The sequence below is a fragment of the Carassius gibelio genome, chromosome B5, assembly GCF_023724105.1.
Source record: "Carassius gibelio isolate Cgi1373 ecotype wild population from Czech Republic chromosome B5, carGib1.2-hapl.c, whole genome shotgun sequence".
Classification (NCBI taxonomy): domain Eukaryota; kingdom Metazoa; phylum Chordata; class Actinopteri; order Cypriniformes; family Cyprinidae; genus Carassius; species Carassius gibelio.
The window spans coordinates 40158887-40185652 of NC_068400.1; the positions used below are offsets into that span (position 1 = coordinate 40158887).

The 26766-nt window shown below is 36.3% G+C and overlaps 8 protein-coding genes across 22 annotated transcripts in view; all 8 read right to left on the reverse strand.

Annotated features, from left to right (window-relative positions):
• The window catches only part of LOC127958348 (uncharacterized), a 38363-nt gene extending 32531 nt beyond the window's left edge, over positions 1–5832 (reverse strand). The window contains exon 1 of the mRNA XM_052557187.1: positions 5780–5832. The gene's annotated coding sequence lies outside the window, so the exon portion shown is untranslated. The remainder of the gene's footprint in view (positions 1–5779) is intronic.
• Positions 1–16696, reverse strand: part of LOC127958341 (uncharacterized) — a 49227-nt gene extending 32531 nt beyond the window's left edge. For all 4 annotated transcript variants that reach the window (XM_052557172.1, XM_052557169.1, XM_052557171.1 and 1 more), the window contains exons 1-2: positions 16553–16696; positions 1136–1783 (exon numbers count right to left, since the gene is read on the reverse strand). In XM_052557172.1, coding sequence (XP_052413132.1) covers positions 1310–1780 — 471 coding nt within the window. In that variant the 5' untranslated portion in view covers positions 1781–1783; positions 16553–16696 and the 3' untranslated portion in view covers positions 1136–1309. The remainder of the gene's footprint in view (positions 1–1135; positions 1784–16552) is intronic.
• LOC127958353 (uncharacterized) overlaps positions 1–26455 on the reverse strand; it is a 48635-nt gene extending 22180 nt beyond the window's left edge. The window contains exons 1-2 of one of the 4 annotated variants that reach the window (XM_052557194.1): positions 16553–16674; positions 15771–16441 (exon numbers count right to left, since the gene is read on the reverse strand). In XM_052557194.1, the coding sequence (XP_052413154.1) occupies positions 15968–16438 (471 nt within the window). In that variant the 5' untranslated portion in view covers positions 16439–16441; positions 16553–16674 and the 3' untranslated portion in view covers positions 15771–15967. Of the gene's footprint in view, positions 1–15486; positions 16442–16552; positions 16675–26426 lie in introns of those variants that run through there. The other 3 variants (XM_052557192.1, XM_052557191.1, XM_052557193.1) reach the window with 3 other exon arrangements.
• LOC127958354 (uncharacterized) overlaps positions 1–26455 on the reverse strand; it is a 48635-nt gene extending 22180 nt beyond the window's left edge. For 2 of the 3 annotated variants that reach the window (XM_052557196.1, XM_052557197.1), the window contains exon 1: positions 5026–5673. In XM_052557196.1, coding sequence (XP_052413156.1) covers positions 5200–5670 — 471 coding nt within the window. In that variant the 5' untranslated portion in view covers positions 5671–5673 and the 3' untranslated portion in view covers positions 5026–5199. Of the gene's footprint in view, positions 1–4741; positions 5674–26426 lie in introns of those variants that run through there. The other variant, XM_052557195.1, reaches the window with a different exon arrangement.
• LOC127958344 (uncharacterized) overlaps positions 1–26766 on the reverse strand; it is a 43931-nt gene that overhangs the window by 12121 nt on the left and 5044 nt on the right. The window contains exons 2-3 of one of the 5 annotated variants that reach the window (XR_008154016.1): positions 21733–22415; positions 4742–5025 (exon numbers count right to left, since the gene is read on the reverse strand). Coding sequence is in view for 2 of the 5 variants with exons in the window: in XM_052557176.1 (XP_052413136.1) it covers positions 21942–22412 (471 nt within the window). In the remaining 3 variants the exon portion in view is untranslated. Of the gene's footprint in view, positions 1–4741; positions 5026–15486; positions 15771–21732; positions 22416–22526; positions 22671–26426; positions 26530–26766 lie in introns of those variants that run through there. The other 4 variants (XR_008154015.1, XM_052557176.1, XM_052557175.1 and 1 more) reach the window with 4 other exon arrangements.
• The window catches only part of LOC127958339 (uncharacterized), a 34911-nt gene that overhangs the window by 3101 nt on the left and 5044 nt on the right, over positions 1–26766 (reverse strand). Inside the window, exon 3 of one of the 2 annotated variants that reach the window (XR_008154012.1) lies at positions 21422–21732. The exons of the other annotated variant lie outside the window; for it this stretch is intronic. The gene's annotated coding sequence lies outside the window, so the exon portion shown is untranslated. Of the gene's footprint in view, positions 1–21421; positions 21733–26766 lie in introns of those variants that run through there. 2 annotated transcript variants of the gene reach the window in all.
• LOC127958343 (uncharacterized) overlaps positions 1–26766 on the reverse strand; it is a 34911-nt gene that overhangs the window by 3101 nt on the left and 5044 nt on the right. The window contains exons 2-3 of one of the 2 annotated variants that reach the window (XM_052557173.1): positions 25658–26315; positions 21422–21732 (exon numbers count right to left, since the gene is read on the reverse strand). In XM_052557173.1, the coding sequence (XP_052413133.1) occupies positions 25842–26312 (471 nt within the window). In that variant the 5' untranslated portion in view covers positions 26313–26315 and the 3' untranslated portion in view covers positions 21422–21732; positions 25658–25841. Of the gene's footprint in view, positions 1–21421; positions 21733–25657; positions 26316–26766 lie in introns of those variants that run through there. The other variant, XM_052557174.1, reaches the window with a different exon arrangement.
• Positions 11695–26455, reverse strand: LOC127958351 (uncharacterized). The gene is made up of 2 exons (XM_052557188.1): positions 26427–26455; positions 11695–12525 (listed from the first exon to the last, which is right to left on the reverse strand). The coding sequence occupies exon 2, from the start codon at positions 12520–12522 to the stop codon at positions 12052–12054; it is 471 nt and encodes a 156-aa protein (XP_052413148.1). The 5' UTR covers positions 12523–12525; positions 26427–26455; the 3' UTR covers positions 11695–12051.

Below are 26766 nucleotides of genomic sequence, written 5' to 3' on the forward strand. Positions count from 1 at the left end.
TTCATGCTCTGCTTTTAACCCATCCAAAGTGCACACACACACAGCAGTGAACACACACACACACACACACACACACACACAGTGAACACACTGCCGGAGCAGTGGGCAACAGTTGGGGGTTCAGTGCCTTGCTCAAGGGCACCTCAGTCGTGGTATTGAAGGTGGAGAGAACACTGTACATGCACTCCACCCACAATTCCTGCCGGCTCGAGACTCAAACTCACAACTCTTCGATTGCAAGTCCGACTCTCTAACCATTAGGCCACTACTTCCCTTTTCACAGTGATGCCATAGAAAAGAACCATATTTGCTTCCCCAAACAACCTTTCGGTGAACAGATCATTAAATAATTATTTTATAATAATCCTGATTCACGTTGACTTTAGATTAGTTGGCAACGAAAAACAAAAAGGTGTTTCATTGACAGCTGCTTACACAGCTTTCATTTTTCATTCTGCTCTTGAGTGGATCATTGGTAAGAGGGTTTTCCCCATGATCACATGACGAGGGAAACCCAGGTGATCCAGACACACCCTACAGAGAGACACACACCCTCTAGAGCTGAACTTATGCAGCGTATCAGTCTGAGAAGACTCAACACTTTCCATTCATTATCATGTGTCTTATACCATGTTATGTGTTTGCTTTCTGGAGACATGTTACCCATATGACTATGTGTGAAAATTGTGATGTAATATTTGTTTACATAGAGCTATGTTTTCCTTAAATTGCAAGATTAGTAATTCAAGTAGGCTATTAATAGCATTTACTATAGTTATGTCAGGCTTTTTGGGAAAACTTATTCAGTAATTCACAAAAACATGAGAACCACAGAACAAAAAAACTGGAACTTTCTTCAAATGATTTGAGTTTTTATTATTATAGTCACAGTGAAAGATCATTCATCATGATCAAAGATACAGTTATATACAATGGAATTATCCTCATGAGTTCTGAAGAGGGTTGGGCTACACTTTATTTTAAGGTGTCCTTTTTACACTGTTATACTGAGTAATATTGATTAACTACATGTACATATGGTTAAGGTTAGGATTAGGCTTGACTTGGGGATACTTGCATGTAATTATGCAGAATTTACTGTTATTATAATAGTCAGTACATGTAACAAGGACACCTGAATGTGTTCCCCTGAAGACATCTGCAGATAAATAGCCAACAATGGAATTGCATGAGTTCTTAAGACATGAAGAAAAAACTCACAATTTTAACAGCGAGTATCATATTTAGCTACGTCCTTAACAAATCTAAAGAGAACAGTTTTTAGTCCTTTTTGCACACATTCGCCCGATCACCCTCCTCGCAGACGGAGAGTCATGTGAATGCTGCTTCCTGAGCTGATGTCGTATTCCTGCAACTTTCTGCCGGACTCCAGCTGTCTTCCGTTGAAAATCAGTCTCTGCTGGTCCACGGGGACTCTCTCTTTGCGGTAGATCTTAGCCTGGAGCTGATCTACGGTCTCATTGATATCCACTTCATACGTCCCGGTCTGGCCCTTCTCATTCCTGACGAACACTTGGAAAGGTCCGGGGTTGGTGATGAGCAGACTGACCACTGATCCAGAGTGCAGACCGTAACTGCTGAGGGTTCGAGACTCATCCTCAAGGCTGATACGCGAACCGTTATCGGCAGACAGCTTCTGTTTGTAAGAAGGTTCTCCGATGATCTGAGAGATGAGTTTCTTCAGTTCACCAACTGTGGCTCCACCGCTCACTTCCAGACGCTTCACATCTCCACTCAGCAGTCTTATTATCAGCTCCATCACCTTTCAGATGAGATTAAATATAAAAGAATTAAAAACTGACAACTACAGCACCATTTAGTTACTTAAAACTGGAGTTAATGTTAATGCTCAATATTTTCATGGGTATGTGGCTTACCTGTCTGGTTGTTTAAATGCTTTGCTGAATATGGCTTTCGCTGAATGTTATCTTCAATAAGTCTTGTAAGATAATGTGCCTCTGGTGAGCAAAGGTATGAATATATAAAGCGTCAGCTCAAGCCCCGCCTCCAAACAAAACAATGTTTCCTTTTCAAAAACTTGCTCAGTCACTTTCGGTTTCCATTCTCAGCAAATCGCTGATGTAAGTCCTGAGAAATCATTGATCAACAGGATGTTCAGTGCAAAAACAAAAACAATTATAATTATTATTATTATTAGTAATAATAAAATCAAATATGAAATATTAATGTATCCATTCATTCATTCTTTTATTTATTTATTTATAAATCTCCTTTAGCTGAATTTACGCAGCCAGCCATCTGTGGGTCCTAAAACATTGTAAAAGTAGAAATAACATTTAAAGAACGTTCAGTAGGCCTATTGGTTCCCTGCAGGTAATTACAAATAATAATAATAATAATGATAATAATAATAAACCTTCTTGCAATGTTCTGTTTACCCGCAGATAATTTTCTAACTTGGATGCAAAACAAACAAACATGCTAAATATAACAAACAATAAAACCAAAAATTATTCATAAATAAATAACCTGTAGGAACCAAATGAACGCTTGGGGAACGTTCTGTTTTGTATCTTATCGCTATCCCATATTTGTTTTCTGTAATCTACATTAAAATCAGCATAGGCCTATTTATATGCTGTTCATAGTTAGCCTTAGTTTATAACTAAGGTAAAAAAATGTAAAATAAATAAATAAATAAAAGAAAAGAAAAAAACAGTCACCTTCTTGAGAGTTTCATTCACACATAACAGGGAATCAGAGATCTTTGGAATGTGAGAATGTTCCACCTGCTGATTGGGGAAATCCAGGTAAAGTGAAGCACGTCATACAGAGTGAATACACCTCCATTTGTGACGACACTGCAGTTCAAGGCCACAGTTTTGTTTTCTGTTCTGGTGTCAGTTATGCCTGCTGTCCATCCATTATATGATAAAGTCTAATCAGTTCCACCTGAGACGTGGCAATCTCGTTTCTGGACTAATTATAGTATGAACAGTGTTTGTGTTTACTGCCCAGGATGAGCTTATCCTTCACTAAATATTCTGAAGACACTTTTGAAGTTAAAGAAGTATATAATGGCTACAAAAAAAAAAAAAAAAGTTCCTTTACCAAGGAACTATTCTGAATTATTTAACATAAGAGGCAATTAATATATGTTTGGGTGCAATTTTTGTCAGTTTTGTCACAAAATGTGTATTTGTTACTAAAACTATTTCGTTCCCTTGCAGAAGTTCCTGACAATGATGTCAGGGTTTTGATTGCTGTATTTGATTAATTAAAATATATTGAGCACAAAATAATTTTAGCGGTTGCTAATACTACTGCTGTTATCTTCACTGTGAGTTGATGTACATAAATAGCAATGGTCTTGGTAATTATTTTGTATAATTTCATAGCCCGATAAATGCATACAATGTTGTTTTTATGACGCTTGGTTTAAAATAATTACCAGCACACACACCAATAAAAAATGTATAAAATAAAATAACATTTATATAATATTATGATTTAAAGGCTCTTTACTGTTTGCCAGTGTTTTAAAGAGTGTTATATTATTCTGTTTAAAATGTGAAGGGCACATTTCACACTGCATTTATAGCAGCTTTAATGTTAAGAAATAAAATATACTTATTACTTTTTTTGTTAGAAAAATGAAGTTGTCTCTTTCACAAACACACAATCACTTTTAAATATTCATGATTGTTTTGAACTCACCCCTTCGCTGAGTTTCCTTTCCAGGGATTATTCAGCAACTTCCTGTTTCCATACTTCAGAAAAGCAGCGAGTATAAACATGATGCAAGATACAAACTTGGTGTGTTTTATTTGTGTAATGTCCATTGCAATTATACTCAATAATAAAGGTTCTAAGCATGAGTTTTGAAGTGAAGTGACATTCGGCCAGGATTCATGCTCTGCTTTTAACCCATCCAAAGTGCACACACACACAGCAGTGAACACACACACACACACACACACACACACACAGTGAACACACTGCCGGAGCAGTGGGCAACAGTTGGGGGTTCAGTGCCTTGCTCAAGGGCACCTCAGTCGTGGTATTGAAGGTGGAGAGAACACTGTACATGCACTCCACCCACAATTCCTGCCGGCTCGAGACTCAAACTCACAACTCTTCGATTGCAAGTCCGACTCTCTAACCATTAGGCCACTACTTCCCTTTTCACAGTGATGCCATAGAAAAGAACCATATTTGCTTCCCCAAACAACCTTTCGGTGAACAGATCATTAAATAATTATTTTATAATAATCCTGATTCACGTTGACTTTAGATTAGTTGGCAACGAAAAACAAAAAGGTGTTTCATTGACAGCTGCTTACACAGCTTTCATTTTTCATTCTGCTCTTGAGTGGATCATTGGTAAGAGGGTTTTCCCCATGATCACATGACGAGGGAAACCCAGGTGATCCAGACACACCCTACAGAGAGACACACACCCTCTAGAGCTGAACTTATGCAGCGTATCAGTCTGAGAAGACTCAACACTTTCCATTCATTATCATGTGTCTTATACCATGTTATGTGTTTGCTTTCTGGAGACATGTTACCCATATGACTATGTGTGAAAATTGTGATGTAATATTTGTTTACATAGAGCTATGTTTTCCTTAAATTGCAAGATTAGTAATTCAAGTAGGCTATTAATAGCATTTACTATAGTTATGTCAGGCTTTTTGGGAAAACTTATTCAGTAATTCACAAAAACATGAGAACCACAGAACAAAAAAACTGGAACTTTCTTCAAATGATTTGAGTTTTTATTATTATAGTCACAGTGAAAGATCATTCATCATGATCAAAGATACAGTTATATACAATGGAATTATCCTCATGAGTTCTGAAGAGGGTTGGGCTACACTTTATTTTAAGGTGTCCTTTTTACACTGTTATACTGAGTAATATTGATTAACTACATGTACATATGGTTAAGGTTAGGATTAGGGTTGACTTGGGGATACTTGCATGTAATTATGCAGAATTTACTGTTATTATAATAGTCAGTACATGTAACAAGGACACCTGAATGTGTTCCCCTGAAGACATCTGCAGATAAATAGCCAACAATGGAATTGCATGAGTTCTTAAGACATGAAGAAAAAACTCACAATTTTAACAGCGAGTATCATATTTAGCTACGTCCTTAACAAATCTAAAGAGAACAGTTTTTAGTCCTTTTTGCACACATTCGCCCGATCACCCTCCTCGCAGACGGAGAGTCATGTGAATGCTGCTTCCTGAGCTGATGTCGTATTCCTGCAACTTTCTGCCGGACTCCAGCTGTCTTCCGTTGAAAATCAGTCTCTGCTGGTCCACGGGGACTCTCTCTTTGCGGTAGATCTTAGCCTGGAGCTGATCTACGGTCTCATTGATATCCACTTCATACGTCCCGGTCTGGCCCTTCTCATTCCTGACGAACACTTGGAAAGGTCCGGGGTTGGTGATGAGCAGACTGACCACTGATCCAGAGTGCAGACCGTAACTGCTGAGGGTTCGAGACTCATCCTCAAGGCTGATACGCGAACCGTTATCGGCAGACAGCTTCTGTTTGTAAGAAGGTTCTCCGATGATCTGAGAGATGAGTTTCTTCAGTTCACCAACTGTGGCTCCACCGCTCACCTCCAGACGCTTCACATCTCCACTCAGCAGTCTTATTATCAGCTCCATCACCTTTCAGATGAGATTAAATATAAAAGGATTAAAAACTGACAACTACAGCACCATTTAGTTCCTTAAAACTGTTAATGCTCAATATTTTCATAGGTATGTGGCTTACCTGTCTGGTTGTTTAAATGATTCGCTGAATATGGCTTTGCTGAATATTATCTTCAATAAGTCTTGTAAGATTATGTGCCTCTGGTGAGCAAAGGTATGAATATATAAAGCGTCAGCTCAAGCCCCGCCTCCAAACAAAACGATGTTTCCTTTTCAAAAACTTGCTCAGTCACTTTCGGTTTCCATTCTCACCAAATCGCTGATGTAAGTCCTGAGAAATCATTGATCAACAGGATGTTCAGTGCAAAAAAAAAAAAAAAAAAAAAAAAAAAAATATATATATATATATATATATATATATATATATTCTGTATATATATATATAGTTAGCCTATAGTCAGTTTATAACTGCGTATGGTTTAGTCCTTTCCTTCCTTCATCAACCTCATAAACATTCAAATTAACATTAAAAAATAAATGTAACAAAAAATAAATTAATCAGTCACCTTCTTGAGAGTTTCATTCACACATAACAGGGAATCAGAGATCTTTGGAATGTGAGAATGTTCCACCTGCTGATTGGGGAAATCCAGGTAAAGTGAAGCACGTCATACAGAGTGAATACACCTCCATTTGTGACGACACTGCAGTTCAAGGTCACAGTTTTGTTTTCTGTTCTGGTGTCAGTTATGCCTGCTGTCCATCCATTATATGATAAAGTCTAATCAGTTCCACCTGAGACGTGGCAATCTCGTTTCTGGACTAATTATAGTATGAACAGTGTTTGTGTTTATTGTCCAGGATGAGCTTATCCTTCACTAAATATTCTGAAGACACTTTTGAAGTTAAAGAAGTATATATGGCTACAAAGTTAAAATAAAAGTTCCTTTACCAAGGAACTATTCTGAATTATTTAACATAAGAGGCAATTAATATATGTTTGGGTGCAATCTACTTCTTCGTCAGTTTTGTCACAAAATGTGTATTTGTTACTAAAACTATTTCGTTCGCTTGCAGAAGTTCCTGACAATGATGTCATGGTTTTGATTGCTGTATTTGATTAATTAAAATATATTGAGCACAAAATAATTTTAGCGGTTACTAATACTACTGCTGTTATCTTCACTGTGAGGTGATGTATATAAAGCAATGGGCTTGCTAATATATTTTGTATAATTTCATAGCCCGATAAATGCATACAATGTTGTTTTATGACGCTTTGTTTAAAATAATTACCAGCACACACACCAAAAAAAAAAAAAAAAAAAAGATATATATATATATATATATATATATATATATATATATATATATATATATATATAATTCTCTTAATATTATGATTTAAAGCCTCTTTACTGTATGCTAGTGTTGTAAAGAGGGTTATATTGCTGTATTTAAAATGTGAATGGCACATTTCCATTTATAGCAGCTTTAATGTTAAGAAATAAAATATGCTTATTACTTTTTTTGTTGTAAAAATGAAGTTGCATCTTTCACAAACACACAATCAGTTTTAAATATTCATGATTGTTTTAAACTCACCCCCAGGCTTGGTTTCCTTTCCAGTGATTATTCAGCAACTTTCTGTTTCCATACTTCAGAAAAGCAGTGAGTATAACAGAATGATGCAAGATACAAACATACAGGTGTGTACAGAGCTTGAAATCTCATGGACAAGAATTACGTCATAGTGAGATTTAATGTGAAAATTTGTTTCATTAGTTTCAGGTAGTCGTGTGTAAAAACATAATATTTGTGATAAAGTGCTAGACATACTGTCTACTGGATTGTAAATTTTCACACTTGGTGTTTTAAATTATTATGTACCATCAAATGCTCAAGGGAAGCTATACACTCTTTTAACTTGCACTGGCATGTAACATGTTCTAGTGTTGTCAATTCTATCTGCTTTATTTTATCTCTATATGTCATGCATTTTATTTTGTACAGCACTTTGGTCAGTCGGGTGACTGTGTTAAGTGGTGCTTTATAAATAAACGAACTTGAACTTGAACTTGAACTACATGTACTTTACTGCAGTGCTTTAATTGGCCCAAAAGAGGTGCCAGTACTCTATTATAGCCACACAAAAAAAATATTTTCTATTTTGTTTTTTTTTGATGACTCCCTCATCCCCTGAGGTAACAACAACTATATTGAAGGGCTTTTATATACAGCAGTCAACAGGCGACCTTAATAATAAATCCTTTTATTTGTTTGTGTATTTGCTTGAGCTAGAAAGAAATACTAATAATACAATAATAATGATACCTTTTTTTTGTAATGCGCTTTTCTTAAACCCAAAGCGCTACAGCAATAAAGTAATAAATAAAATAGAACAAAATATTAAAAGCAATACAACAATTAATTAAAGAAAGACAGCCTTGAATAAATGTGACTTAATCAACTTTTTAAAATGACCCAACGTTGGTAAATTTCTGACGTGCAGAGGAAGTACATTCCATAGCTTAGGGGCTTTATATGAAAAGGCTCTTTCCCCCATGGTCTTTAGCTTACATGATGGCTGGTGAAGTGAAATAGAGTTAGTAGATCGAAGAGAGCGTGATGGAATATAAAGACTGATGAGTTCACAAAGATACTCAGGTGCAGTCCCATGAAGTGCCTTGTATGTTAAAATAACAATTTTAAAATCAATTCTCGCATTTACGGGAAGCCAGTGTAATTGTGAACGAACCGGTGTAATGTGTTCACGAGGAGAAGTACAAGTGAGCACACGAGCGGCAGAATTTTGTATATACTAAAGCTTGCTCAACGATTTAGCTGGAAGGCCTGAGAACAAGGCATTACAATAATCTAACCTAGTTGTTATGAAGGCATGTAAAAGCCTTTCTGTGTCTGCAAAAGAGAGAAAAGGTCTAAGTCCAGCTATGTTTCTCAGGTGGAAAAATGCAGTTTTAGAGATGTGTTTTATGTGTGCTTCAAATGATAATTGTGGATCAAAAATGACACCAAGATTTTGCACCTGTGAAGTGGGGATTACCGTACAGGAATCAACAATCAAACTGATCTGCTCGGCCTTACGAGTAGCTGCCACTGTACCAATCTGCATCAGTTCAGTTTTGGAGCCATTCAGCTTCAGGAAGTTGTTATGCATCCAGATACTAATCTCTGCTAAACAACCACGCAAAGCTATTAATGAGCAATGGACATCAGGACTAGTGGTGATGTAAATCTGCGTATCATCCGCATAGCAGTGATACCCAAGACCATGTTTCCTAATGATCTGCCCAAGTGGAAGCATATAAATATTAAATAATATTGGACCCAATACTGAACCCTGAGGAACTCCCTGTCGAACAGGCACGGTATCTGATTTGTAGTTACCCAAGCCAACAAACTGGGCACGATTTGTTAAATAAGACCGAAACCAATTGAGGACAGCTCCAGAAAGACCCAACCAATTTTCCAGCCTGTCAAGCAGAAGAGAGTGACATATAGTGTCAAAAGCAGCACTGAGGTCTAACAAGACCAAAATACTGCATGCACCTGAATCCGCCGTGATAAGAAGATCATTTACGACCCTAATTAAAGCGGTTTCAGTACTATGCCCTCTTCTGAACCCAGATTCAAAGAGACTGTTCAGAGCTAGATGATTATTTAACTGAACAGCCACAACACGCTCAAGAACTTTAGCCAAGAATGGGAGGTTAGAAATCGGCCTGTAATTGGATAAATCAGATACATCACAACCAGTCTTCTTAGGGACTGGTGTAATGGCAGCTATTTGTAGTACTGAACATAAATAAAATCTGCAAAAGGATTTTGAAAAAATACCCTTAGAAAGAGCTACTCAAACTTCCAAACTGACTCAAATGATTCACAAACCAGCTCCGAACTCCCGAACTGACTCAAATGAATCACGCTCCGACCTCCCAAACTGACTCAAATGATTCGCGAACCCGCTACGAACTCCCGAACTGATTCAAATGATTCGTGATCACCAAAGTGACTCAAATGATTAGCGAAGCCGTTCCGAACTCTCGAATTGACTCAAATGATTCGCGAACCCGCTACGAACTCCCGAACTGATTCAAATGATTCGTGATCACCAAAGTGACTCAAATGATTAGCGAAGCCGTTCCGAACTCCCAAACTGACTCAAATGATTCGCGAACCCGCTCCGAACTCCCGAACTGATTCAAATGATTTGCAATCCCCAAACTGACTCAAATGATTCACGAACCCGCTCCGAACTCCCAAACTGACTCAAATAATTGGCGATCCCGCTCCGAACTCCCAAACTGGTTCAAATGATTCACGCTCCATACTCCGAACTAGGAAGAATTAGGAAGCGTGCATTGTGAAGGGCGCTCTGAAAAGCGGCAGCGCAGGCAAAGGATTAAAACCTCTATTAAAACAAATGTCCAAATGAACGTACTGGTACGATAAGAGCAGGTTCTGGGCTCACGGAGAGGTGGTGGTATGCTCAAGTGCTATATTTGGAAGTGCTGGTAGGCCTACTGAGTAGCCTACCGGTGCGTACAGGCCCACTTAAAGCACTGCTTTACTGTAAGGTTAGGATTAGGATTGACTTGGGGTTACTTGCATGTAATTATGCAGAATTTACTGTTTTTATAATAGTCAGTACATGTAACATGCAACAAGGACACCTGAATGTGTTCCCCTGAAGACAAGTGCAGATAAATAGTCAACAATGGAATTGCATGAGTTCTTAAGACATTATGAAGCAAAAAAAACCTCACAATTTTAACAGCGAGCATAACAGGCCTATCGTATTTAGCTACATCATTAAAAAAATCTTTTTTTTTTTTTTGTTATAATAATGAAGTTGCATCTTTCACAAACACACAATCAGTTTTAAATATTCATGATTGTTTTAAACTCACCCCTAAGCTTGGTTTCCTTTCCAGTGATTATTCAGCAACTTTCTGTTTCCATACTTCAGAAAAGCAGTGAGTATAACAGAATGATACAAGATACAAACATACAGGTGTGTACAGAGCTCATGGACAAGAATTATGTCATAGTGAGATTTAATGTGAAATATTTTTACTGTGTCCCCTAATGCTTCTATTATTATTACTTTTACTATTTTTTATTTAGTTATTTGTGTAACGTCCATTAACTATGCAATTATACTCAACACTCAATAATAAAGGTTCCAAGTGTGTGTTTTCACAGTGATGCCATAGAAAACAACCATTTTTGGTTCCCCTAAGAACCTTTTGGTGAACAGATCATAAAATATTTATTTTTATAATAATCCTGATTCACGTTGATTTTAGATTAGTTGGCAACGAAAACGAAAAAGGTGTTTCATTGACAGGTTACACAACCTTTATTTTTCATTCTGCTCTTGAGTGGATCATTGGTAAGAGGGTTTTCCCCATGATCACATGACGAGGGAAACCCAGGTGATCCAGACACACCCTACAGAGAGACACACACCCTCTAGAGCTGAACTTATGCAGCGTATCAGTCTGAGAAGACTCAACACTTTCCATTCATTATCATGTGTCTTATACCACGTTATGTGTTTGCTTTCTGGAGACATGGTACCCATATGACTATGTGTGAAAATTGTGATGAAATATGTTTTCCTCAAATTGCAAGATCAGTAATTCAAGTATTAATATGAGCTATAGATATTTCTTATCTTATTTTATGTTTTTTCTTTGAAGAATCAGGGATCCATTTTGGAAAACCTGGATATATGAGGTATTCTAAGTAGGAAAGTGATTTACAGACCTGGATGTCATGTAAATTACAGTAATTAACGTCTACTTTCTTTTTTTCATAAAGAATTAGCATTTGCTATAGTTATGTCAGGCTTTTTGGGAAAACGCATTCAGTAATTCACAAAAACGTAAGAACCACAGAACAAAAAACTGGAACTTTCTTCAAATGATTTGAGTTTTTATTATTATAGTCACAGTGAAAGATCATCATGATCAAAGATACAGTTATATACAATGGAATTATCCTCATGAGTTCTGAAGAGGTGTCCTTTTTACACTGTTATACTGAGTAATATTGATTAACTACATGTACATATGGTTAAGGTTAGGATTAGGGTTGACTTGGGGATACTTGCATGTAATTATGCAGAATTTACTGTTATTATAATAGTCAGTACATGTAACAAGGACACCTGAATGTGTTCCCCTGAAGACAAGTGCAGATAAATAGCCAACAATGGAATTGCATGAGTTCTTAAGACATGAAGAAAAAACTCAGAATTTTAACATCGAGTATCATATTTAGCTACGTCCTTAACAAATCTAAAGAGAACAATATTTAGTCCTTTTCGAGAACAGTTTTTAGTCCTTTTTGCACACATTCACCCGATCACCCTCCTCGCAGACGGAGAGTCATGTGAATGCTGCTTCCTGAGCTGATGTCGTATTCCTGCAACTTTCTGCCGGACTCCAGCTGTCTTCCGTTGAAAATCAGTCTCTGCTGGTCCACGGGGACTCTCTCTTTGCGGTAGATCTTAGCCTGGAGCTGATCTACGGTCTCATTGATATCCACTTCATACGTCCCGGTCTGGCCCTTCTCATTCCTGACGAACACTTGGAAAGGTCCGGGGTTGGTGATGAGCAGACTGACCACTGATCCAGAGTGCAGACCGTAACTGCTGAGGGTTCGAGACTCATCCTCAAGGCTGATACGCGAACCGTTATCGGCAGACAGCTTCTGTTTGTAAGAAGGTTCTCCGATGATCTGAGAGATGAGTTTCTTCAGTTCACCAACTGTGGCTCCACCGCTCACCTCCAGACGCTTCACATCTCCACTCAGCAGTCTTATTATCAGCTCCATCACCTTTCAGATGAGATTAAATATAAAAGAATTAAAAACTGACAACTACAGCACCATTTACTTAAAACTGGAGTTAATGTTAATGCTCAATATTTTCATAGGTATGTGGCTTACCTGTCTGGTTGTTTAAATGCTTCGCTGAATATGGCTTTCACTGAATATTATCTTCAATAAGTCTTGTAAGATAATGTGCCTCTGGTGAGCAAATGTATGAATATATAAAGCGTCAGCTCAAGCCCCGCCTCCAAACAAAACAATGTTTCCTTTTCAAAAACTTGCTCAGTCACTTTCGGTTTCCATTCTCAGCAAATCGCTGATGTAAGTCCTGAGAAATCATTGATCAACAGGATGTTCAGTGCAAAAACTAAAACAAAAAAAAAATATTATTATTAATAATAATAATAAAATCAAATATGAAATATTAATTTACCCATTCATTCATTCTTTTATTTATTTATTTATAAATCTCCTTTAGCTGAATTTACGCAGCCAGCCATCTGTGGGTCCCAAAACATTCTAAAAATAGAAATAACCTTTAAAGAACGTTCAGTAGGCCTATTGGTTCCCTGCAGGTAATTACAAATAATAATAATAATAATAATAATAATAATAATAATAATAAAAAACCTTCTTGCAATGTTCTGTTTACCCACAGATAATTTTCTAACTTGGATGCAAAACAAACAAACATGCTAAATATAACAAACAATAAAACAAAAAATTATTAATAAATAAATAACCTGTAGGAACCAAATGAACGCTCGGGGAACGTTCTGTTTTGTATATTATCGCTATCCCATATTTGTTTTCTGTAATCTACATTAAAATCAGCATAGGCCTATTTATATGCTGTTCATAGTTAGCCTTAGTTTATAACTAAGGTAAAAAATGTAAAATAAATAAATAAATAAAATAAAATAAAAAACAGTCACCTTCTTGAGAGTTTCATTCACACATAACAGGGAATCAGAGATCTTTGGAATGTGAGAATGTTCCACCTGCTGATTGGGGAAATCCAGGTAAAGTGAAGCACGTCATACAGAGTGAATACACCTCCATTTGTGTCTACACTGCAGTTCAAGGCCACAGTTTTGTTTTCTGTTCTGGTGTCAGTTATGCCTGCTGTCCATCCATTATATGATAAAGTCTAATCAGTTCCACCTGAGACGTGGCAATCTCGTTTATGGACTAATTATAGTATGAACAGTGTTTGTGTTTACTGCCCAGGATGAGCTTATCCTTTACTAAATATTCTGAAGACACTTTTGAAGTTAAAGAAGTATATATGGCTACAAAAATAAAATAAAACTTCCTTTACCAAGGAACTATTCTGAATTATTTAACATAAGAGCTAGCAATTAATATATGTTTGGGTGCAATCTTTGTCAGTTTTGTCACAAAATGTGTATTTGTTACTAAACTATTTCGTTCGCTTGCAGAAGTTCCTGACAATCATGTCAGGGTTTTGATTGCTGTATTTGATTAATTAAAATATATTGAGCACAAAATAATTTTAGCGGTTGCTAATACTACTGCTGTTATCTTCACTGTGAGGTGATGTATATAAAGCAATGGTCTTGGTGATTATTTTGTATAATTTCATAGCCCGATAAATGCATACAATGTTGTTTTTATGACGCTTGGTTTAAAATAATTACCAGCACACACACACACCAATAAAACATGTATAAAATAAAATAACATTTATATAATATTATGATTTAAAGGCTCTTTACTGTTTGCCAGTGTTTTAAAGAGTGTTATATTATTCTATTTAAAATGTGAAGGGCACATTTCACACTGCATTTATAGCAGCTTTAATGTTAAGAAATAAAATATACTTATTACTTTTTTTGTTAGAAAAATGAAGTTGTCTCTTTCACAAACACACAATCACTTTTAAATATTCATGATTGTTTTGAACTCACCCCTTCGCTGAGTTTCCTTTCCAGGGATTATTCAGCAACTTCCTGTTTCCATACTTCAGAAAAGCAGCGAGTATAAACATGATGCAAGATACAAACTTGGTGTGTTTTATTTGTGTAATGTCCATTGCAATTTTACTCAATAATAAAGGTTCTAAGCATGAGTTTTGAAGTGAAGTGACATTCAGCCAGGATTCATGCTCTGCTTTTAACCCATCCAAAGTGCACACACACACAGCAGTGAACACACACACACACACACACACACACACACAGTGAACACACTGCCGGAGCAGTGGGCAACAGTTGGGGGTTCAGTGCCTTGCTCAAGGGCACCTCAGTCGTGGTATTGAAGGTTGAGAGAGAACTGTACATGCACTCCACCCACAATTCCTGCCGGCTCGAGACTCAAACTCACAACTCTTCGATTGCAAGTCCGACTCTCTAACCATTAGGCCACTACTTCCCTTTTCACAGTGATGCCATAGAAAAGAACCATATTTGGTTCCCCAAACAACCTTTCGGTGAACAGATCATTAAATAATTATTTTATAATAATCCTGATTCACGCTGACTTTAGATTAGTTGGCAACGAAAACGAAAAGGTGTTTCATTGACAGCTGCTTACACAACCTTTATTTTTCATTCTGCTCTTGAGTGAATCATTGGTAAGAGGGTTTTCCCCATGATCACATGACGAGGGAAACCCAGGTGATCCAGACACACCCTACAGAGAGACACACACCCTCTAGAGCTGAACTTATGCAGCGTATCAGTCTGAGAAGACTCAACACTTTCCATTCATTATCATGTGTCTTATACCACGTTATGTGTTTGCTTTCTGGAGACATGTTACCCATATGACTATGTGTGAAAATTGTGATGAAATATTTGTTTACATAGAGCTATGTTTTCCTTAAATTGCAAGATTAGTAATTCAAGTATTAATAGCATTTACTATAGTTATGTCAGGCTTTTTGGGAAAACTTATTCAGTAATTCACAAAAACATGAGAACCACAGAACAAAAAAACTGGAACTTTCTTCAAATGATTTGAGTTTTTATTATTATAGTCACAGTGAAAGATCATTCATCATGATCAAAGATACAGTTATATACAATGGAATTATCCTCATGAGTTCTGAAGAGGGTTGGGCTACACTTTATTTTAAGGTGTCCTTTTTACACTGGTGTACTGAGTAATATTGATTAACTACATGTACATATGGTTAAGGTTAGGATTAGGGTTGACTTGGGGATACTTGCATGTAATTATGCAGAATTTACTGTTATTATAATAGTCAGTACATGTAACAAGGACACCTGAATGTGTTCCCCTGAAGACATCTGCAGATAAATAGCCAACAATGGAATTGCATGAGTTCTTAAGACATGAAGAAAAAACTCAGAATTTTAACAGGGAGTATCATATTTAGCTACGTCCTTAACAAATCTAAAGAGAACAATTTTTAGTCCTTTTCGAGAACAGTTTTTAGTCCTTTTTGCACACATTCGCCCGATCATCCTCCTCGCAGACGGAGAGTCATGTGAATGCTGCTTCCTGAGCTGATGTCGTATTCCTGCAACTTTCTGCCGGACTCCAGCTGTCTTCCGTTGAAAATCAGTCTCTGCTGGTCCATGGGGACTCTCTCTTTGCGGTAGATCTTAGCCTGGAGCTGATCTACGGTCTCATTGATATCCACTTCATACGTCCCGGTCTGGCCCTTCTCATTCCTGACGAACACTTGGAAAGGTCCGGGGTTGGTGATGAGCAGACTGACCACTGATCCAGAGTGCAGACCGTAACTGCTGAGGGTTCGAGACTCATCCTCAAGGCTGATACGCGAACCGTTATCGGCAGACAGCTTCTGTTTGTAAGAAGGTTCTCCGATGATCTGAGAGATGAGTTTCTTCAGTTCACCAACTGTGGCTCCACCGCTCACCTCCAGACGCTTCACATCTCCACTCAGCAGTCTTATTATCAGCTCCATCACCTTTCAGATGAGATTAAATATAAAAGAATTAAAAACTGACAACTACAGCACCATTTACTTAAAAGTGGAGTTAATCTTAATGCTCAATATTTTCATGGGTATGTGGCTCACCTGTCTGGTTGTTTAAATGCTTCGCTGAATATGGCTTTCGCTGAATGTTATCTTCAATAAGTCTTGTAAGATAATGTGCCTCTGGTGAGCAAAGGTATGAATATATAAAGCGTCAGCTCAAGCCCCGCCTCCAAACAAAACAATGTTTCCTTTTCAAAAACTTGCTCAGTCACTTTCGGTTTCCATTCTCACCAAATCGCTGATGTAATTCCTGAGAAATCATTGATCAACAGGATGTTCAGTGCAAAAAAAAAAAAAAAAATATATATATATATATATATATATATATATATATATAAAATAAATAAATATATATATATATATATATATATATATATATATATATATATATATATATATATATATATATATATATATATATAAAATATATATATATATATATATATATATATATATATATATATATATATATATAAAATAAATATATATATATATATATATATATATATATATATATATATATATATATATATATATATATATAATAAAATCAAATATGAAATATTAATTTATCCATTAATTCATTCTTTTATTTATTTATTTATAAATCTCCTTTAGCTGAATTTACGCAGCCAGCCATCTGTCGGTCCCAAAACATTCTAAAAATAGAAATAACCTTTAAAGAACGTTCAGTAGGCCTATTGGTTCCCTGCAGGTAATTAATAATAAATAAATAAAATAAAAAAATAAAACCTTCTTGCAATGTTCTGTTTACCCGCAGATAATTTTCTAACTTGGATGCAAAACAAACAAACATGCTAAATATAACAAACAATAAAACCAAAAATGATTCATAAATAAATAACCTGTAGGAACCATATGAACGCTTGGGGAACGTTCTGTTTTGTATCTTATCGCTATCCCATATTTGTTTTCTGTAATCTACATTAAAATCAGCATAGGCCTATAGTTTATACGCTGTTTATAGTTAGCCTATAGTCAGTTTATAACTGCGTATGGTTTAGTCCTTTCATTCCTTCATCAACCTCATAAACATTCAAATTAACATTAAAAAATAAATGTAACAAAAAATAAATTAATCAGTAACCTTCTTGAGAGTTTCATTCACACATAACAGGGAATCAGAGATCTTTGGAATGTGAGAATGTTCCACCTGCAGATTGGGGAAATCCAGGTAAAGTGAAGCACGTCATACAGAGTGAATACACCTCCATTAGTGTCTACACTGGAGTTCAAGGCCACAGTTTTGTTTTCTGTTCTGGTGTCAGTTATGCCTGCTGTCCATCCATTATATGATAAAGTCTAATCAGTTCCACCTGAGACGTGGCAATCTCGTTTCTGGACTAATTATAGTATGAACAGTGTTTGTGTTTACTGCCCAGGATGAGCTTATCCTTCACTAAATATTCTGAAGACACTTTTGAAGTTAAAGAAGTATATATGGCTACAAAGTTAAAATAAAAGTTCCTTTACCAAGGAACTATTCTGAATTATTTAACATAAGAGGCAATTAATATATGTTTGGGTGCAACCTTCTTCTTTGTCAGTTTTGTCACAAAATGTGTATTTGTTACTAAAACTATTTCGTTCCCTTGCAGAAGTTCCTGACAATGATGTCAGGGTTTTGATTGCTGTATTTTATTAATTAAAATATATTGAGCACAAAATTATTTTAGCGGTTACTAATACTACTGCTGTTATCTTCACTGTGAGTTGATGTACATAAAGCAATGGGCTTGCTAATATATTTTGTATAATTTCATAGCCCGATAAATGCATACAATGTTGTTTTATGACGCTTTGTTTAAAATAATTACCAGCACACACACCAAAAAAAAAAAAAAAAAAAAAAAAAAATATATATATATATATATATATATATATATATATATATAATTCACTTAATATTATGATTTAAAGCCTCTTTACTGTATGCTAGTGTTGTAAAGAGGGTTATATTGCTGTATTTAAAATGTGAATGGCACATTTCCATTTATAACAGCTTTATTGTTAAGAAATAAAATATGCTTATTACTTTTTTTGTTGTAAAAATGAAGTTGCATCTTTCACAAACACAAAATCAGTTTTAAATATTCATGATTGTTTTAAACTCACCCCCAGGCTTGGTTTCCTTTCCAGTGATTATTCAGCAACTTTCTGTTTCCATACTTCAGAAAAGCAGTGAGTATAACAGAATGATGCAAGATACAAACATACAGGTGTGTACAGAGCTTGAAATCTCATGGACAAGAATTACGTCATAGTGAGATTTAATGTGAAAATTTGTTTCATTAGTTTCAGGTAGTCGTGTGTAAAAACATAATATTTGTGATAAAGTGCTAGACATACTGTCTACTGGATTGTAAATTTTCACACTTGGTGTTTTAAATTATTATGTACCATCAAATGCTCAAGGGAAGCTATACACTCTTTTAACTTGCACTGGCATGTAACATGTTCTAGTGTTGTCAATTCTATCTGCTTTATTTTATCTCTATATGTCATGCATTTTATTTTGTACAGCACTTTGGTCAGTCGGGTGACTGTGTTAAGTGGTGCTTTATAAATAAACGAACTTGAACTTGAACTTGAACTACATGTACTTTACTGCAGTGCTTTAATTGGCCCAAAAGAGGTGCCGGTACTCTATTATAGCCACACAAAAAAAATATTTTCTGTTTTGTTTTTTTTGATGACTCCCTCATCCCCTGAGGTAACAACAACTATATTGAAGGGCTTTTATATACAGCAGTCAACAGGCGACCTTAATAATAAATCCTTATAAGGATATAAGGACTGATGAGTTCACAAAGATACTCAGGTGCAGTCCCATGAAGTGCCTTGTATGTTAAAATAAGAATTTTAAAATCAATTCTCGCATTTACGGGAAGCCAGTGTAATTGTGAAAGAACCAGTGTAATGTGTTCACGAGGAGAAGTACAAGTGAGCACACGAGCGGCAGAATTTTGTATATACTAAAGCTTGCTCAACGATTTAGCTGGAAGGCCTGAGAACAAGGCATTACAATAATCTAACCTAGTTGTTATGAAGGCATGTAAAAGCCTTTCTGTGTCTGCAAAAGAGAGAAAAGGTCTAAGTCCAGCTATGTTTCTCAGGTGGAAAAATGCAGTTTTAGAGATGTGTTTTATGTGTGCTTCAAATGATAATTGTGGATCAAAAATGACACCAAGATTTTGCACCTGTGAAGTGGGGATTACCGTACAGGAATCAACAATCAAACTGATCTGCTCGGCCTTACGAGTAGCTGCCACTGTACCAATCTGCATCAGTTCAGTTTTGGAGCCATTCAGCTTCAGGAAGTTGTTATGCATCCAGATACTAATCTCTGCTAAACAACCACGCAAAGCTATTAATGAGCAATGGACATCAGGACTAGTGGTGATGTAAATCTGCGTATCATCCGCATAGCAGTGATACCCAAGACCATGTTTCCTAATGATCTGCCCAAGTGGAAGCATATAAATATTAAATAATATTGGACCCAATACTGAACCCTGAGGAACTCCCTGTCGAACAGGCACGGTATCTGATTTGTAGTTACCCAAGCCAACAAACTGGGCACGATTTGTTAAATAAGACCGAAACCAATTGAGGACAGCTCCAGAAAGACCCAACCAATTTTCTAGCCTGTCAAGCAGAAGAGAGTGGCATATAGTGTCAAAAGCAGCACTGAGGTCTAACAAGACCAAAATACTGCATGCACCTGAATCCGCCGTGATAAGAAGATCTTTTACGACCCTAATTAAAGCGGTTTCAGTAAAAATCTTTTTTTTTTTTTTTTTTTTATAATACTGAAGTTGCATCTTTCACAAACACACAATCAGTTTTAAATATTCATGATTGTTTTAAACTCACCCACAGGCTTGGTTTCCTTTACAGTGATTATTCAGCAACTTTCTGTTTCCATACTTCAGAAAAGCAGTGAGTATAACAGGCCATAAACATGATGCAAGATACAAACATACAGGTGTGTACAGAGCTTGAAATCTCATTTACAAGAATTATGTCATAGTGAGATTTAATGTGAATTTTTTTACTGTGTTCCCTAATGCTTCTATTATTATTACTTTTACTATTTTTTATTTAGTTATTTTTGTAACGTCCATTAACTATGCAATTATACTCAACACTCAATAATAAAGGTTCCAAGTGTGTGTTTTCACAGTGATGCCATAGAAAACAACCATTTTTGGTTCCCCTAAGAACCTTTTGGTGAACAGATCATAAAATATTTATTTTATAATAATCCTGAATCACGCTGACTTTAGATTAGTTGGCAACGAAAACGAAAAAGGTGTTTCATTGACAGGTTACACAACCTTTATTTTTCATTCTGCTCTTGAGTGAATCATTGGTAAGAGGGTTTTCCCCATGATCACATGACGAGGGAAACCCAGGTGATCCAGACACACCCTACAGAGAGACACACACCCTCTAGAGCTGAACTTATGCAGCGTATCAGTCTGAGAAGACTCAACACTTTCCAGTCATTATACCACGTTATGTGTTTGGTTTCTGGAGACGTTACCCATATGACTATGTGTGAAAATTGTGATGAAATATGTTTTCCTCAAATTGCAAGATCAGTAATTCAAGTATTAATATGAGCTATAGATATTTCTTATCTTATTTTATGTTTTTTCTTTGAAGAATCAGGGATCCATTTTGGAAAACCTGGATATATGAGGTATTCTAAGTAGGAAAGTGATTTACACACCTGGATGTCATGTAAATTACAGTAATTAATGTCTACTTTCTTTTTCATTCATAAAGAATTAGCATTTACTATAGTTATGTCAGGCTTTTTGGAAAAACTTATTCAGTAATTCACAAAAACGTGAGAACCACAGAACAAAAAACTGGAACTTTCTTCAAATGATTTGAGTTTTTATTATTATAGTCACAGTGAAAGATCATTCATCATGATCAAAGATACAGTTATATACAATGGAATTATCCTCATGAGTTCTGAAGAGGGTTGGGCTACACTTTATTTTAAGGTGTCCTTTTTACAGTGCAATTATATATTTATGTACTGAGTAATATTGATTAACTAAATGCACTTTACTGTATGGTTAAATTTAGAATTGCAGTCTGTCTTAAGGTTACTTGCATGTAATTATGCAGAATTTACTGTTATTATAATAGTCAGTACATGTAACATGTAACAAGGACACCTGAATGTGTTCCCCTGAAGACATCTGCAGATAAATAGCCAACAATGGAATTGCATGAGTTCTTAAGACATTATGCATAAACACACACATTTTAACAGCGAGCATAACAGGCCTATCGTATTTAGCTACATCATTAACAAATCTAAAGAGAACAATATTTAGTCCTTTTCGAGAACACTTTTTGGTCCTTTTTGCACACATTCACCCGATCATCCTCCTCGCAGACGGAGAGTCATGTGAATGCTGCTTCCTGAGCTGATGTCGTATTCCTGCAACTTTCTGCCGGACTCCAGCTGTCTTCCGTTGAAAATCAGTCTCTGCTGGTCCACGGGGACTCTCTCTTTGCGGTAGATCTTAGCCTGGAGCTGATCTACGGTCTCATTGATATCCACTTCATACGTCCCGGTCTGGCCCTTCTCATTCCTGACGAACACTTGGAAAGGTCCGGGGTTGGTGATGAGCAGACTGACCACTGATCCAGAGTGCAGACCGTAACTGCTGAGGGTTCGAGACTCATCCTCAAGGCTGATACGCGAACCGTTATCGGCAGACAGCTTCTGTTTGTAAGAAGGTTCTCCGATGATCTGAGAGATGAGTTTCTTCAGTTCACCAACTGTGGCTCCACCGCTCACTTCCAGACGCTTCACATCTCCACTCAGCAGTCTTATTATCAGCTCCATCACCTTTCAGATGAGATTAAATATAAAAGAATTAAAAACTGACAACTACAGCACCATTTACTTAAAACTGGAGTTAATGTTAATGCTCAATATTTTCATAGGTATGTGGCTTACCTGTCTGGTTGTTTAAATGCTTCGCTGAATATGGCTTTCACTGAATATTATCTTCAATAAGTCTTGTAAGATAATGTGCCTCTGGTGAGCAAATGTATGAATATATAAAGCGTCAGCTCAAGCCCCGCCTCCAAACAAAACAATGTTTCCTTTTCAAAAACTTGCTCAGTCACTTTCGGTTTCCATTCTCAGCAAATCGCTGATGTAAGTCCTGAGAAATCATTGATCAACAGGATGTTCAGTGCAAAAACAAAAACAATTATTATTATTATTATTATTAGTAATAATAAAATCAAATATGAAATATTAATGTATCCATTCATTCATTCTTTTATTTATTTATTTATAAATCTCCTTTAGCTGAATTTACGCAGCCAGCCATCTGTGGGTCCTAAAACATTGTAAAAGTAGAAATAACATTTAAAGCACGTTCAGTAGGCCTATTGGTTCCCTGCAGGTAATTACAAATAATAATAATAATAATAATAATGATAATAATAATAAACCTTCTTGCAATGTTCTGTTTACCCGCAGATAATTTTCTAACTTGGATGCAAAACAAACAAACATGCTAAATATAACAAACAATAAAACCAACAATTATTCATAAATAAATAACCTGTAGGAACCAAATGAACGCTTGGGGAACGTTCTGTTTTGTATCTTATCGCTATCCCATATTTGTTTACTGTAATCTACATTAAAATCAGCATAGGCCTATTTATATGCTGTTCATAGTTAGCCTTAGTTTATAACTAAGGTAAAAAAATGTAAAATAAATAAATAAATAAAAGAAAAGAAAAAAACAGTCACCTTCTTGAGAGTTTCATTCACACATAACAGGGAATCATAGATCTTTGGAATGTGAGAATGTTCCACCTGCTGATTGGGGAAATCCAGGTAAAGTGAAGCACGTCATACAGAGTGAATACACCTCCATTTGTGTCTACACTGCAGTTCAAGGCCACAGTTTTGTTTTCTGTTCTGGTGTCAGTTATGCCTGCTGTCCATCCATTATATGATAAAGTCTAATCAGTTCCACCTGAGACGTGGCAATCTCGTTTCTGGACTAATTATAGTATGAACAGTGTTTGTGTTTACTGCCCAGGATGAGCTTATCCTTTACTAAATATTCTGAAGACACTTTTGAAGTTAAAGAAGTATATAATGGCTACAAAAAAAAAAAAAAAAAAGTTCCTTTACCAAGGAACTATTCTGAATTATTTAACATAAGAGGCAATTAATATATGTTTGGGTGCAATTTTTGTCAGTTTTGTCACAAAATGTGTATTTGTTACTAAAACTATTTCGTTCCCTTGCAGAAGTTCCTGACAATGATGTCTGTATTGCTGTATTTGATTAATTAAAATATATTGAGCACAAAATAATTTTAGCGGTTGCTAATACTACTGCTGTTATCTTCACTGTGAGTTGATGTACATAAATAGCAATGGTCTTGGTAATTATTTTGTATAATTTCATAGCCCGATAAATGCATACAATGTTGTTTTTATGACGCTTGGTTTAAAATAATTACCAGCACACACACCAATAAAAAATGTATAAAATAAAATAACATTTATATAATATTATGATTTAAAGGCTCTTTACTGTTTGCCAGTGTTTTAAAGAGTGTTATATTATTCTGTTTAAAATGTGAAGGGCACATTTCACACTGCATTTATAGCAGCTTTAATGTTAAGAAATAAAATATACTTATTACTTTTTTTGTTAGAAAAATGAAGTTGTCTCTTTCACAAACACACAATCACTTTTAAATATTCATGATTGTTTTGAACTCACCCCTTCGTTGAGTTTCCTTTCCAGGGATTATTCAGCAACTTCCTGTTTCCATACTTCAGAAAAGCAGCGAGTATAAACATGATGCAAGATACAAACTTGGTGTGTTTTATTTGTGTAATGTCCATTGCAATTATACTCAATAATAAAGGTTCTAAGCATGAGTTTTGAAGTGAAGTGACATTCAGCCAGGATTCATGCTCTGCTTTTAACCCATCCAAAGTGCACACACACACAGCAGTGAACACACACACACACACACACACACACACACACAGTGAACACACTGCCGGAGCAGTGGGCAACAGTTGGGGGTTCAGTGCCTTGCTCAAGGGCACCTCAGTCGTGGTATTGAAGGTGGAGAGAACACTGTACATGCACTCCACCCACAATTCCTGCCGGCTCGAGACTCAAACTCACAACTCTTCGATTGCAAGTCCGACTCTCTAACCATTAGGCCACTACTTCCCTTTTCACAGTGATGCCATAGAAAAGAACCATATTTGCTTCCCCAAACAACCTTTCGGTGAACAGATCATTAAATAATTATTTTATAATAATCCTGATTCACGTTGACTTTAGATTAGTTGGCAACGAAAAACAAAAAGGTGTTTCATTGACAGCTGCTTACACAGCTTTCATTTTTCATTCTGCTCTTGAGTGGATCATTGGTAAGAGGGTTTTCCCCATGATCACATGACGAGGGAAACCCAGGTGATCCAGACACACCCTACAGAGAGACACACACCCTCTAGAGCTGAACTTATGCAGCGTATCAGTCTGAGAAGACTCAACACTTTCCATTCATTATCATGTGTCTTATACCACGTTATGTGTTTGCTTTCTGGAGACATGTTACCCATATGACTATGTGTGAAAATTGTGATGTAATATTTGTTTACATAGAGCTATGTTTTCCTTAAATTGCAAGATTAGTAATTCAAGTAGGCTATTAATAGCATTTACTATAGTTATGTCAGGCTTTTTGGGAAAACTTATTCAGTAATTCACAAAAACATGAGAACCACAGAACAAAAAAACTGGAACTTTCTTCAAATGATTTGAGTTTTTATTATTATAGTCACAGTGAAAGATCATTCATCATGATCAAAGATACAGTTATATACAATGGAATTATCATCATGAGTTCTGAAGAGGGTTGGGCTACACTTTATTTTAAGGTGTCCTTTTTACACTGGTGTACTGAGTAATATTGATTAACTACATGTACATATGGTTAAGGTTAGGATTAGGGTTGACTTGGGGATACTTGCATGTAATTATGCAGAATTTACTGTTATTATAATAGTCAGTACATGTAACAAGGACACCTGAATGTGTTCCCCTGAAGACATCTGCAGATAAATAGCCAACAATGGAATTGCATGAGTTCTTAAGACATTATTAAAAAACACACATTTTGATAGCGAGCATAACAGGTCTATCGTATTTAGCTACATCATTAAAAAATCTAAAGAGAACAGTTTTTAGTCCTTTTTGCACACATTCGCCCGATCACCCTCCTCGCAGACGGAGAGTCATGTGAATGCTGCTTCCTGAGCTGATGTCGTATTCCTGCAACTTTCTGCCGGACTCCAGCTGTCTTCCGTTGAAAATCAGTCTCTGCTGGTCCACGGGGACTCTCTCTTTGCGGTAGATCTTAGCCTGGAGCTGATCTACGGTCTCATTGATATCCACTTCATACGTCCCGGTCTGGCCCTTCTCATTCCTGACGAACACTTGGAAAGGTCCGGGGTTGGTGATGAGCAGACTGACCACTGATCCAGAGTGCAGACCGTAACTGCTGAGGGTTCGAGACTCATCCTCAAGGCTGATACGCGAACCGTTATCGGCAGACAGCTTCTGTTTGTAAGAAGGTTCTCCGATGATCTGAGAGATGAGTTTCTTCAGTTCACCAACTGTGGCTCCACCGCTCACTTCCAGACGCTTCACATCTCCACTCAGCAGTCTTATTATCAGCTCCATCACCTTTCAGATGAGATTAAATATAAAAGAATTAAAAACTGACAACTACAGCACCATTTAGTTACTTAAAACTGGAGTTATTGTTAATGCTCAATATTTTCATATGTGGCTTACCTGTCTGGTTGTTTAAATATGGCTTTCGCTGAATGTTATCTTCAATAAGTCTTGTAAGATAATGTGCCTCTGGTGAGCAAATGTATGAATATATAAAGCGTCAGCTCAAGCCCCGCCTCCAAACAAAACAATGTTTCCTTTTCAAAAACTTGCTCAGTCACTTTCGGTTTCCATTCTCAGCAAATCGCTGATGTAAGTCCTGAGAAATCATTGATCAACAGGGTGTTCAGTGCAAAAAAAAGTGAAATATTCATTCATTCATTTATTAAACGTTCTGTTTTTGTAACTTATAGCTTTACCATATTTGTTTTCTGTACACATTAAAATAAGCATTTAGTTT

What these genes read in the sequence shown, in the direction of transcription:
- LOC127958351 (XM_052557188.1), bottom strand. Translation starts at nt 12,522, where the DNA reads ATGGAGCTGATAATAAGACTGCTGAGTGGAGATGTGAAGCGTCTGGAG.